At 52.7% G+C, this 12,188-nt stretch overlaps 1 protein-coding gene across 2 annotated transcripts in view; it reads right to left on the bottom strand.

The window, feature by feature from the left end:
* Window positions 1-2,785: 2,785 nt before the first annotated feature.
* LOC130203331 (growth arrest-specific protein 7-like) overlaps window positions 2,786-12,188 on the bottom strand; it is a 68,159-nt gene continuing 58,756 nt past the window's right edge. Inside the window, exons 12-14 of one of the 2 annotated variants that reach the window (XM_056429407.1) lie at window positions 5,139-5,218; window positions 4,358-4,456; window positions 2,786-4,162 (exon numbers count right to left, since the gene is read on the bottom strand). In XM_056429407.1, the coding sequence (XP_056285382.1) occupies window positions 4,049-4,162; window positions 4,358-4,456; window positions 5,139-5,218 (293 nt within the window). In that variant the 3' untranslated portion in view covers window positions 2,786-4,048. Of the gene's footprint in view, window positions 4,224-4,357; window positions 4,457-5,138; window positions 5,219-12,188 lie in introns of both variants that reach the window. The other variant, XM_056429406.1, reaches the window with a different exon arrangement.

A 12,188-nucleotide genomic window follows, 5' to 3' on the forward strand; every position in this document is an offset into this window, starting at 1 on the left:
GGTCTCCATCGTGGAATATGCCTACTATGAACTATTCATACACTCTGTCATATTCATTGAATGTATTTTAACTCTAAATCTGTCCTTCTGTACACATTACATCTATTGCATCTGTCCATCCTGGAGAGGGATCCTCCTCTGTTGCTCTCCTCCAGGTTTCTTCCCTTTTTTCCCCCTGAAGGGTTATTTGGGAGTTTTTCCTGGTCCGATGTGAGGTTTTGGGGCAGGGATGTCTATGTGTACAGATTGTAAAGCACTCCGAGACAAATTTGTAATTTGTGAAATTGGGCTATACAAATAAACTGAATTGAATTGAATCTTCTTTATTGCTGCCTAAACCTGTAACGTGGTTTCATCAAACCATGTCATCGTTGATTGTGAAAACGTTTTTTGTGTGCAAATTAAATACTTATTTCATGAGTTTATAAATATATGTATATGTATATTTGTCTTTGTTAATTTTGTGGTCATACAGAATCACACAGAAAGCAAAACAACCTGCAAAACAGCATGTTTTAACATACATATTTTCATTTTATTAATGAAAAATGTCAACCTTTAGCTGTTAATGTACAAAAGCATCCTCTTCCCTCAGAGGTCCAGTAAGACTAGGCAGTGATACCGGAGAAGACATGGCTGTAAAAGAGCATTTTGATTTCCGCAGCACGGACACTGAGTCGTATTTTAAAACTGTAGAATATTTAAGAGGATTGTTATTTTTTTATATATTGCATATAAACACTTTGTATATTCTATATATTATCCGTAACACATTTCGGTATATCAAGTCTTTTTTTTTAAGCATTTACTGTATTTTACATCCTCCATTGCAAATCACACATCCCATATATTTACACCCGACTCCCTGTGAACATCACCAACACATCTCGACTTCCATGAGGAATTAAATGTGTGAGAAGTTATCTTTAGAATACTTTTCATATGAACAGCAACTGACAGGATATTTACTAAAAATCACTTGGGGATAAAGTGCAATTGGCTGATTCTTAATTCTTATTGAGAATTATGTAAAACACTGGAGGAAATACAAGGAGGACTGAGGAGGGCGGTGAAGAACGCCAAAAGGAGGTACCGAGACAGAGTGGAATCACAGATGGAGCAGCGCGACACCAGGCGCCTATGGCAGGGGCTACGGACTATCACAAACTACCAGAGCAGACCCCGCGCAATGGTGAGTGCCGACGCATCCCTAGCGGACGACCTGAACTCATTTTATGCACGGTTTGAGGCTAGCAACAACAGCGCTAGCTAACAACAACACCGTTAGCGCCGAGGTGAGTTCTACCGCTGGGATGAACACACACTCTCTGTGACTGAGCACAGTGTGAGGAGGGCTCTGTTGAGGGTGAACACCAGGAAAGCTGCAGGTCCAGATGGCATATCTGGGCGAGTACTGAAGACCTGTGCTAACCAGCTAGCTCCAGTGTTCACCACAATATTCAACCTCTCCTGGCTGAGTCCGTGGTCCCCGCCTGCTTCAAGAGATCCACTATTGTCCCTGTGCCCAAGAATGCTTCTCCAGCATGTATGAATGACTACCGACCGGTGGCCCTCACCTCGGTGGTCATGAAATGCTGAGAGGCTGATAAAGGACTACATCTGCGCCTTCCTCCCTTCCTCCATGGACCCGCTGCAGTTTGCTTATCGCCCAAACAGATCCACGGATGATGCTGTCTCCCAGGTACTGCACACCACACTCTCTCATCTGGACAGCCAGAGGGGGCTATGTGAGACTGCTGTTCATTGATTATAGTTCAGCTTTCAACACCATAGTCCCCTCCAGACTGGCCGGCAAGCTGATTGAGCTGGGACTGAACACCCACCTGTGTGCTTGGATCCTGGACTTCCTGACCGCCAGGCCACAGGTGGTCAGGGTGGGCAGACACACCTCCAAATCCCTCACCCTGAACACAGGATCCCCAGGGTTGCGTCCTCAGCCCCTACTGTACTCCGTGTACACACATGACAGTGTGGCCAGGTTCAGCTACAACACCATCATCAAGTTTGCGGATGACACAGTGGTGGTGGGCCTGATCTCCGACAACGACGAGAAGGCCTACCTGGAGGAAGTTGCTGATCTGTCACTCTGGTGCCGGGACAACAGCCTCATCATGAATGTCACCAAAACTAAGGAGCTGATTGTGGACTTTAGGAAGGTACAACAACAGAGGACGTACTCACCACTGGGGATTAACGGGACTACTGTGGAGAGGGTGAGCGGGTATAAATACCTGGGAGTCCACATCACCGAGGATCTGACATGGTCAACAAACACAGACACTCTGGTGAGAAAGGCAAGGCAGCGCCTCTACCACCTCAGGCAGCTGAGGAAATTTAAAGTTTCCCAGAGGATCCTTCAGTCCTTCTACTCTGGAGCTGTAGAGAGCGTCCTGACAGGAAGCATCACAGCCTGGTTTGGCAACTGCTCCGCTCAGGACAGGAAGGCTCTGCAGAGAGTAGTGCGTTCGGCTGAGCGCACTATTGGAACTACACTCCCACCCTGCAGGACTTGTACACCAGGAGGTGCAGAACCAGAGCCGGCAGGATCATGAAGGATCCTCACCACCCCAACAACAGACTGTTTCAGCTGCTGCGGTCAGGCAGGCGCCTCCGTAGTCACGCTGCAAGAACAGAGAGACTGAGACGGAGTTTCTTTCCTCAGGCCATCAGGATTGTGAACTCCGACCTCACCAGGACCCCCACATAGACCCACACAACTGCCCCTCTTAGGCACACACACACACACACACACACACACACTTACTGTAAATATTGTGTTGTTTTTTATTTGTAAATAGTGTGTACTTGTTGCCCTTGCACATTCCTGCTGAGCATTGCCACTTTCATTTCACTGCACACCCTGTGTGTGTATGTGACAAATAAAACATCTTGAATCTTGAATCTTGAATGTTAGATTTCGGACTTGTTTCCAGACGTGTGATACGACGTTTGCTCCACCCGACCAAGAGGTCGCTTACAATCAGAGCGTAGCGGCCGTAGCTAGGCACAGCGAGCCTACCAGGCATGCACTAATATTATGCATCCAAATGTTTCCAGGGTGGTGTCTTTTTACAAGAACCAAAAACCCAAAGGACCAGGAATGTGTCATGTGGGCTCTACTACCCTTCAGTAGTAATCTGACATATTCTGATGGACATTTACAAAGAATCCAGCCCAATTTATCAGAGTTACGTCTGCCAAACTCACAAGTTGTCTCTCGCTTGCACATCATTTTCTTTCATGAAGTGATTAATACTGTGGATTTGTCAGCAGCATCCAAACCAAACCTAGATATTTTGGGGGTAGTCATTGGTGGACCGGCGGCGGGTCCTTAAAGCAGCCACGCCCTTAATTGACATTAAGCCCTAAATATATTGTCTCAGTTTGAAGACCTGTTTTGAAAAGATATAATCAAGTTTTGTTTTACTTACTATGTGCCAGACCACACAGGCGAGGGTGGGCGGGGCTTAGCAAACAGTCAACACCTGCATATTAGTATAAAAACACTTTAGTCTTATTCTGGTACACAGTCATATCTCTCAGGACAGAATGCATTTTGCTTAGCAGCATCTGTTAAATCATGTTTGCAGACTTGCAGAAGTCACACGTGTGTCGACACACAGGTGACTCAGAATGAGTTCGCAGCAGACGCACAACGAGCTGCAACAAACGCGGCTGCATGACCCAAAGCCAATCAACATCTACGGGGGTTAAACGCTCATTGGAGGTGCTTCTTCGTCATTCGCGTCACAATTCACACTCATAACGTTCATTTTCCTGTCCCATGTCCGCCGGGCATCAACACCCGTCATCATCTGACATCTTCATTCATCACATGTGCTTCTCACAACACTCCCCAAACACCGGGTCCATCTTCAGCCGGGAGCGCCGCCTGATCTGCCATCAGCCTGTCAGGAGTCACACGTGGATCAGTGGGGGGGTTCATCTGAGTCAGTCCTCAGGCATGTGGCCTCAGGGTGTCTGAGGGTTCAAGTGTGCGTGTGCAGAGCCGTCAGCAGCACTGAGGTCAGATCTCTATGTCCACTGGCCGGATCTCTCCCGTCATATTCTCCCTCACCCAGAGCTCTCTGTCTCTGGCCGGGTCCACACACTGCAGCAGCTGGTCCACCGGCTCCATCGTCTGGGCAAAGAAAGAAGAGTTGACGCTTCAGCTCCAATGTTGTGGTCCCATGAGGGAGACGCTTTTAATGGACAACATACATGGAGTTACTCACTGTAGCGCTGATTCTCTCCAGAGCCATGTTGCCACTTAGAGGACTAACAAGGACTGGGGAGTTCTTGTTCGTAGTAGTTGTAATACTTGTGGAGTACTTACACTTTGGTTGAACATGTCCGTCTCATGTCGAAGGGTGGTGTACTGACACAGATGCTGTCTGATCATCTCCACCCGCTCCATCTCCAGCCGCTCCAGCTCCTGAGGAGAATAGCCGTGAGTAATGAGGGACGCTCTTCCATCTGTCGGCGCTGTAACGCTGTCGTGACTTCAAAAGAATCATTGATAATTCCCCGTTTGGGAAACTGTCAGTGTAACGACTCGTGTGTAGACCCAAATGCACCCTCGACTCCAGGGATCCTTCGAACTTATATTCCACACTCTGGAAACGGCAGGCAGAGTATCAACAGGACGAAGGGCTGGTAGGTTCTCGGGGAGTTGGACTAGCGGGTTAACCAGGGACAGGCAGGGTCGGCAACAGGACAGAGTATCAACAGGACGAAGGGCTGGTAGGTTCACGGGGAGTCGGACTTGCGGGTTAACCAGGGACAGGCAGGGTCGGCAACAGGAAATCCGTCTAGAAACAAGTGCTGGAGAGTCTGGCATAGAAAAGGAAGAACAATCTGGCAAGGTGTGTGTGTGTGTGTGAGGCAGGAGACTATATGGGGATTTGATTAGTGATCAAAGACAGGTGTGTGAACAGGTGAAGAGAGTTAGACTGACGACGGGGAGTGAGGAGGGTGTGGAGCTGAAACTGTGACAGTCAGACGTTCACACATTCCATGAACGCGGTCTCATCATTTGTTTTGCGCATGATAAATATGCAGATTGTAAAATACAATAAGATCTTTTTAGCACACACGTAGGACGCATGTTTTCTTACCAGACTCGTGGTGACCATCTCCTCAAACCACTTGGACTGGGACTGGTTATACAGGTCGACGCAGCGCATCAGATCGTCTCCTAGAAGCAGAAAGAAGACGACGAGACCTGAAGAACCGGGGGTTTGAAAATGCACCAAAGCTCCACTAGGTGGCGATACCTCCCAACTATTCACACCTGGCTGATGTGCAACCACACACTCATGTACAGTATTTGTCAGCTGATGCAATTATCCCAAACAGTGCAGACAATCTGGGCTGATAATAGATTCCATGATGCATCAGCAACGATAAACGGAAAGCTCTAATCCGTTACTGACAGCAAAACAAACACTAATCATCTGAGATCGCATCAGGGAGGAAATGATGCGGCTCATTCTGCTGATGACTCTCAATCTTCTGCAATCAACGTCTGCTGATGTATCTGCTACTTTTTATTCACATAAATACTGCACTTTTGAAGTGTAAACAGTAAACAGTGCAGGACAGTGTTTCTCAAAGTGGAGTCTCTTTAGTTCCAGAGCAGGCGGTTGTATAATTCTTTATCGCTCATGTCTCATGGTAGATGACAAAGGGTTGTAGTTTACAGTCCAGGTGCTGGCCACTCCATCATAACTCACATCTCTGATTGGTTCAGCACTTTAAAAGTTACTGTGAGGAACTTTCAACTGGCTATCAGCTAATATCTCAGGCTAATTATGATGCCTCTATAATTAGCCCGAGACGGGCTGATACGTAAATCTATTTCTAAAGAGAGGAAACTACTCTGTAGAGAACACTACCACGTTTGTCCACTGCTATCAGGAGCTGTTCATGAGTGCATGCCGTGTGCAGTCCGGGGCAGTGAGAGCGCGAAGCGATCATGAGTCTTTGTTACGAGCAGACGGATGCCGAGCTTTAGTTGTTTTGGCATCAGCCTCCTCTCTGCTTCCCTCAGACTGTCCTCATCACTAGCAGCCAGACGCCACCGTCTGCTGTTTTTCTCCCTGGTTGCATAAGCAGCATGGAGGAGGTGTGTATGTATTCTATTTCATCCTTCCTGACCGCCAGAGGCGGTGCTTAGCACTGGATATCTTCCGTCTTGCGCATAGCAGGTCGAGTATTAATAACAACAAAGTCACCCGTGACCTCGGATGACCCGCCCACCGGGTATAAGTTCCGGTGTCATCCCGAGATCAGTTTTTTTTCATCTTCTCGCAAACGCAGGCATCAGCTAAGGCTGAAGTTTAACTGAAGCTCGTCGCGGGGAGCCTTGTGACCAAATGGTCGGAGTTGCGATCCGTCGCCTCCAGAGGCTGCGACGAGCTCTCCTCTGAGGAGGAGGACGTTGCGTTTCTCTACGGCGGTCCGTCGAGGCGGACCGGAGAACGCACGAGTCTTTTTCGGTCTTCACCAGAGCGCCTTCACCGCGAAGCTTCAATCGGGTGAGATCGAATACAATTGTTGTCTATGACGGCATATCCCACAGGAGCAGAGCTCGTTCCTGCTAACTGTGTGCTACGGAGCACGTCCGCTCGGTGCTGCTACACCGCGCGACCGGCTCTCTGTAGCGATTGAGATAGCGTGTGTGTTGACTTTGGTAGCATTGCCGCCGTGCATAGCTAGCAGAGTGTGTCCACTCAGGCTAACGGAGCCTACGCTAAATCCGACAGCTACTTCCTGTTCCACAGGACCTCGGCCCAAGTAGTGGAGCGCTCTCGCTCAGGCTACTGGTGGGCGATTACAGCGCTAACGAGCGTCGGCTCGTTGCGGCTGGATGCCACACTGCTACACTGCTACCGGCTTCCAGTGAGCAGAGCGTCCCGCTCAGGCTCACCGGGGGGACGCTAAGGAGGCTATAAGTCGATACTGATGCATACTGCACATGTACCTCCATGACATCGCCGCTGTTACAGCTAGCAGAGCGTCTCCACTCAGGCTAACTAATGCCACGCTAATGCTGACAGACCAGAGGAGTGAAGTGTGTCCTCACTGTCTCACTAGACATGCTGGTTTTTGACCCGTGTTCACGGGATCAGCGTCTACAGTAGCGCAGAGCTCTCGCTCAGGCTTACTGGGAGGCACCAGTAAGTACAGTTGCCATACTAGTGGAGAGGGTCCTCGAAGAGACCTGCCCTTTCACTACGACTGTTTCCACAGGACCTGCTACCCCGTAGCACAGTGCTTTCGCAGGCTACTCGTGGGATGCTTGTAATTACAGCTACTGTACTAGTCAAGCGTGTCCTCACTTCCTCTCTCTAAGAGAGAGGCTGTTCTCTAGACCGCTTTCTAAACTGTCTCCACGGAACCCGTTTCCACAGTAACAGAGTGCTCTCGCTTAAGTTTACTGATAGGACACCAGTAATCACAGCTACGGTATTGAAGAGGTGTCCTCGCTCTAGACGGACTGTCTCTGTCCTGCTCGACAGGACCTGGGCCATGGCCACAGTGGAGTGCTACTGCTGCGACCCCAGCAGCCACAGCTACCGTGCTAGTGAGGACAGTGGTGTTTTGGGACGCCCTCACTTCACTAGACGGACTGTCTCCATCCTGCTCCTCAGGACCTGGGCCACAGTAGCGGGTGCTACTGCTGCGACCCTAGCTGCTACAGCTACCGTACTAGCGAGGCCAGCGTCCGCGCTCTACCCTCGCTAGACGGGCTGTCTCCGTCCTGCTCCACAGGACCTGGGCCACAGTAGCAAAGTGCTACTGCTGCGACCCCCAGCAGCTACAGCTACTGTACGAGTGAGGGCAGCGTTACGCTCTCCCCTCACTAGACGGGCTGTCTCTGTCCTGCTCCTCAGGACCTGGGCCACAGTAGCGGGTGCTACTGCTGCGACCCTAGCTGCTACCGTATTAGCGAGACCAGCGTCCGCGCTCTACCCTCCTAGACGGACTGTCTCTGTCCTGCCCGACAGGACCTGGGCCACAGTAGCGGGTGCTACTGCTGCGACCCTAGCTGCTACCGTATTAGCGAGACCAGCGTCCGCGCTCTACCCTCCTAGACGGACTGTCTCTGTCCTGCCCGACAGGACCTGGGCCACAGTAGCGGGTGCTACTGCTGCGACCCTAGCTGCTACAGCTACCGTACTAGCGAGACCAGCGTCCGCGCTCTACCCTCGCTAGACGGGCTGTCTCCGTCCTGCTCCACAGGACCTGGGCCACAGTAGCGGGTGCTACTGCTGCGACCCTAGCTGCTACAGCTACCGTACTAGCGAGACCAGCGTCCGCGCTCTACCCTCGCTAGATGGGCTGTCTCCGTCCTGTCCTACAGGACATGGGCCACAGTAGCGGAGTGCTACTGTTGCGACCCCCAGCAGCTACAGCTACCGGACGAGGGAGGCCAGTGGTGGCTGATACCCTCACTAGACGGGCTGTCTCCGTCCTGCTCCACAGGACCTGGGCCACAGTAGCAAAGTGCTACTGCTGCGACCCCCAGCAGCTACAGCTACTGTACGAGTGAGGGCAGCGTTGCGCTCTCCCCTCACTAGACGGGCTGTCTCTGTCCTGCTCCACAGGACCTGGGCCACAGTAGCAAAGTGCTACTGCTGCGACCCCCAGCAGCTACAGCTATTATGCAGTGAGGGCAGCGTTGCGCTCTCCCCTCACTAGACGGGCTGTCTCTGTCCTGCTCCACAAGACCTGGGCCACAGTAGCAAAGTGCTACTGCTGCGACCCCCAGCAGCTACAGCTACTGTACGAGTGAGGGCAGCGTTACGCTCTCCCCTCACTAGACGGGCTGTCTCTGTCCTGCTCCACAGGACCTGCACTGCAGTAGCGGAGTGCGCTCGCTCTAGCTCCTGCTAGGACCCCAACAGACAGGTCAGGTCAGCTCCAGGCCAGCCGACCAGTTGCAAGCGCCGGCTAGGAGCCGCAGGGGCTCCCCTAGCAGTGCAATCGGGCATGCTAGCTTATAGAGTGGGTCTGCTGACCGCAGAACTAGCTCAGATAAGTCGCCACCCTAGTGCAGGGAGGACTGAAGCATCAGATCCACCCACGGCTGATCCATTCCCAAGGGAGGACATCCCAGTGGTAGCCCCTTGTAGGGGGCAGTCGACGGCCCCATCGGGTTCGTCATTCGCAGGGCACAGGAACTGCTGGATATACAGCAGCCGGAACCCCACGCACGCTAGTGCATTCCTCAGGGCATTCCCGGCCCTGCCACCTTTTCAGTCTCCCCTCCAGAGACTATCTGAGGGGTTACCATCTTACGATAGATCACCGAACCCCGGCGTCCATGCAGGATATGGCCAAATGTGGCCTTCGTCCCATGCCATCCATTGAGCTGACTATCGCATCCATCGGTTTTTCCCCAAGGGACTCCGAGGCGGATGACCGGTGCCCTCGAGCCCAGTCGGTTCTCAGGTGACCATTTTACCGTGCTTACTACACGGCAACTCCCCCTCATATGTCATACTTGACTACAGCCTCAGTGATGCTTCGCTGCAGGCATGTGCACTTACGTCGAGAGAACCTGGGCGCCTAATGCTCTCCAGGGTTCAGACCAGCTGTTTGGCCGGCGCAGGCACCCTTGTCGGAGGCATGTAGGAACAACCTCCCTACTGTCCCAGTGAAATCAGGGGACCTGCTCTACAGGCGCAGCAGCGCACGGTGCAAGCCGGTTAGACCAGGCAGCAGTTATCTGGTCTTCGCAGGACCGTGTTCACACCCCGCAGACTCGGGGGCGCCACATCTTGATTTTCTCAGGCGGAGCCCAGCAGACATCCTTCGTGTGGTCTCCAGAGGAGATCGGCTCATGTCTGTCGACTTAAGGGGGCCTTTTGTCAGGCTCCTAGAATGCTTCACAGACGGTTGCTCTGTTATGCTTTCCAAAGCCATTATTCCCAGGCTTCTTCCATGTGGACTTCCCCAGGAGTTTCTACAAAAGGGCATTACTGCCGCCCTGCAATCACCAGGGCGTGAGGAAACTGCCATCCTGGACGATCTGGCTATGTGCGCCATACCCATTTAGGGCCACACAGTGCATTACTTGCACTCTCTCACGCCGCCCGGTTGGGCCTTCGTGAACAAACAACTGTCTGAGCCATTCTCAGAGCATAACCTTTATTGGTGTAGCTCTAGATGCAGCCACTAAGCGGGCCTGGCCGTCACTCAGACAGGTGGACAGCATCCTCTGCAGCCTTCCCCTCTCTGAGGGGGCAGATGGCTGTCTTTTATCCTCTTCTTGCCTATCGGGTAAATTGACAGCTGCATCAGCTGTCTTACACTCTTTCTCACGCTGCCCGGTTGGGCCTTCGTGAACATAAAGAGTTTTCTGAGCCATTCTCGGAGCATAACCTTCGTTGGTATAGCTCTAGATACAGCCACTAAGTGGGCCTGCCCGTCACTCAAGCAGGTAGGTACTCTCTGAGGGGGCAGGCAGTGGTCTTTTATCCCTTTTTTCCTTGCCTATGGGGCAAATGCTTGGGCTGCTGTCGCGGTGCCCTTCGCATGGAGGGCCTAACAGCCTCCGCCAGGGGCCACAGGCACAAGATGGGGGTCACAGTGGTGCCTCGGCTCTATCCCGTGAGGGTGAGAGCATACCCGTCAGAGGGTATCCCCAGGAAGGGGTCCGCCCCACCGGGAGGTCGCCACAGCAGACTCCGCCTCTCAAGTGGGGCGCAGTCTGGCGGTACAGGACTTCCAGAGGACAGTCTATTCGCGACACTTGGGTCTGGAGCCACAGGCCATGCACCTAGCGCTCAAACAGTTCCTGCCATACTTGGGAGAGAATATGTACTTGTTGGGCGAGACATCGCCTCCACCACGGGTTGGCTTGAACCTCCAGGGGCCCCTAGGGCGGCAGAGCTGCTACGAAGCTCCCGTGCCCTTCTGATTTTCTTACTCCGGTAACCCTTCACCTGACCAATTGTCGGGCGAGGTAGCGACCAGGAGAACGGAACCAGGCGTTCCCAACATTTCCGCTGATCTTGCCAACTACTCGGGGTCTTCAACAGGGCCACCGAATTTTGCTGGTGGCCCCCTTGCGTCCAGCCAGGACTTGGTTCCCCTGGCTGCACAGACTTCGCTGTGAGACGCCACGGTGCCTCGCTGACATGCGGGACCCCTAGCACAGCTAGATGGTGGGACCTGCCATCCCGATCCCGGCCGTGCCCAACAAAGGGCTTGGCCGCAGGAGAGCAGAAGCAGCTGAACAGAATCAGTCCAGAGGACTATTCTAAATGCCGGAGTGCCATCCGTCTACGAGACGTGCAGACCGAAGCCGCTTCCCGACCAGCGGACGGAGGGACCCAGTACGGTGCCTCGTGCCTACGGTACTCACGCCCCCGTCATCCCTTCTAGTTAAGGGCATGTCTGCCTCTATCCTGAGGGCCTACATAGCTGCCATTTCAGGGCAGCATGCTAAAGCCGACAATGATGCGGAACAGCCACAAGCTGGTGTCCCTCTTCATAAGGAGGGCCTCAGTGACTATCCCCTGAGCCCCCGAGGGCTCCACCAGGGGACTTGCCCGGGGTACTGGACACCCTATGCTCGCCTCCCTTGGCAGAGGCAGAGCTGTGGTTGCTGTCGGCAAAGACCTTTCATCCTTGCCATAACTGCGGCAGAGCAAGTAGGCAAGCTACACGCCCTGTCGGTCAATGAGCCTTGTCTGAGGGGAACTCAGAGGGCTCGGGTGTCACACTGCGGCCTAAAGCAGTGGCTTCCCCCAAAGGTGCTGGCACGCTCGGGTCTCAACCAGCCTGTCCAGCCTGCACAGCTTGACCACCATAACTAGTCAGTTAGGGTGGATCTAAGAAGGGCTATGCCACTGCAGAACAGTGCCTGTTCCACTAGATAGTGGAGGCCATTGCCTGTGCATAGGTGGTGAACGTCCGTGCTCTGCCATCCAGAGCAGGGTGTTGTTCTACCAACGGCGTTCCCACATCACGGGCGACCCGAAGAGGTATGCCCGTAGGGAATATAGGTGCATATGTATGCAACAGCCTCAGGGGCATCGTTGCACATTCACCAGAGACTACAGAGTGAACGGGAACACCCTCCATGCATTGCAGGTGGTCCAGATCCTCTGCTTGAGTCATATGAGGTAGTTTCCTTGGGATTCCTCGTGACT

The sequence above is a fragment of the Pseudoliparis swirei genome, chromosome 13 (assembly GCF_029220125.1).
Source record: "Pseudoliparis swirei isolate HS2019 ecotype Mariana Trench chromosome 13, NWPU_hadal_v1, whole genome shotgun sequence".
In the NCBI taxonomy this organism is placed as follows: domain Eukaryota; kingdom Metazoa; phylum Chordata; class Actinopteri; order Perciformes; family Liparidae; genus Pseudoliparis; species Pseudoliparis swirei.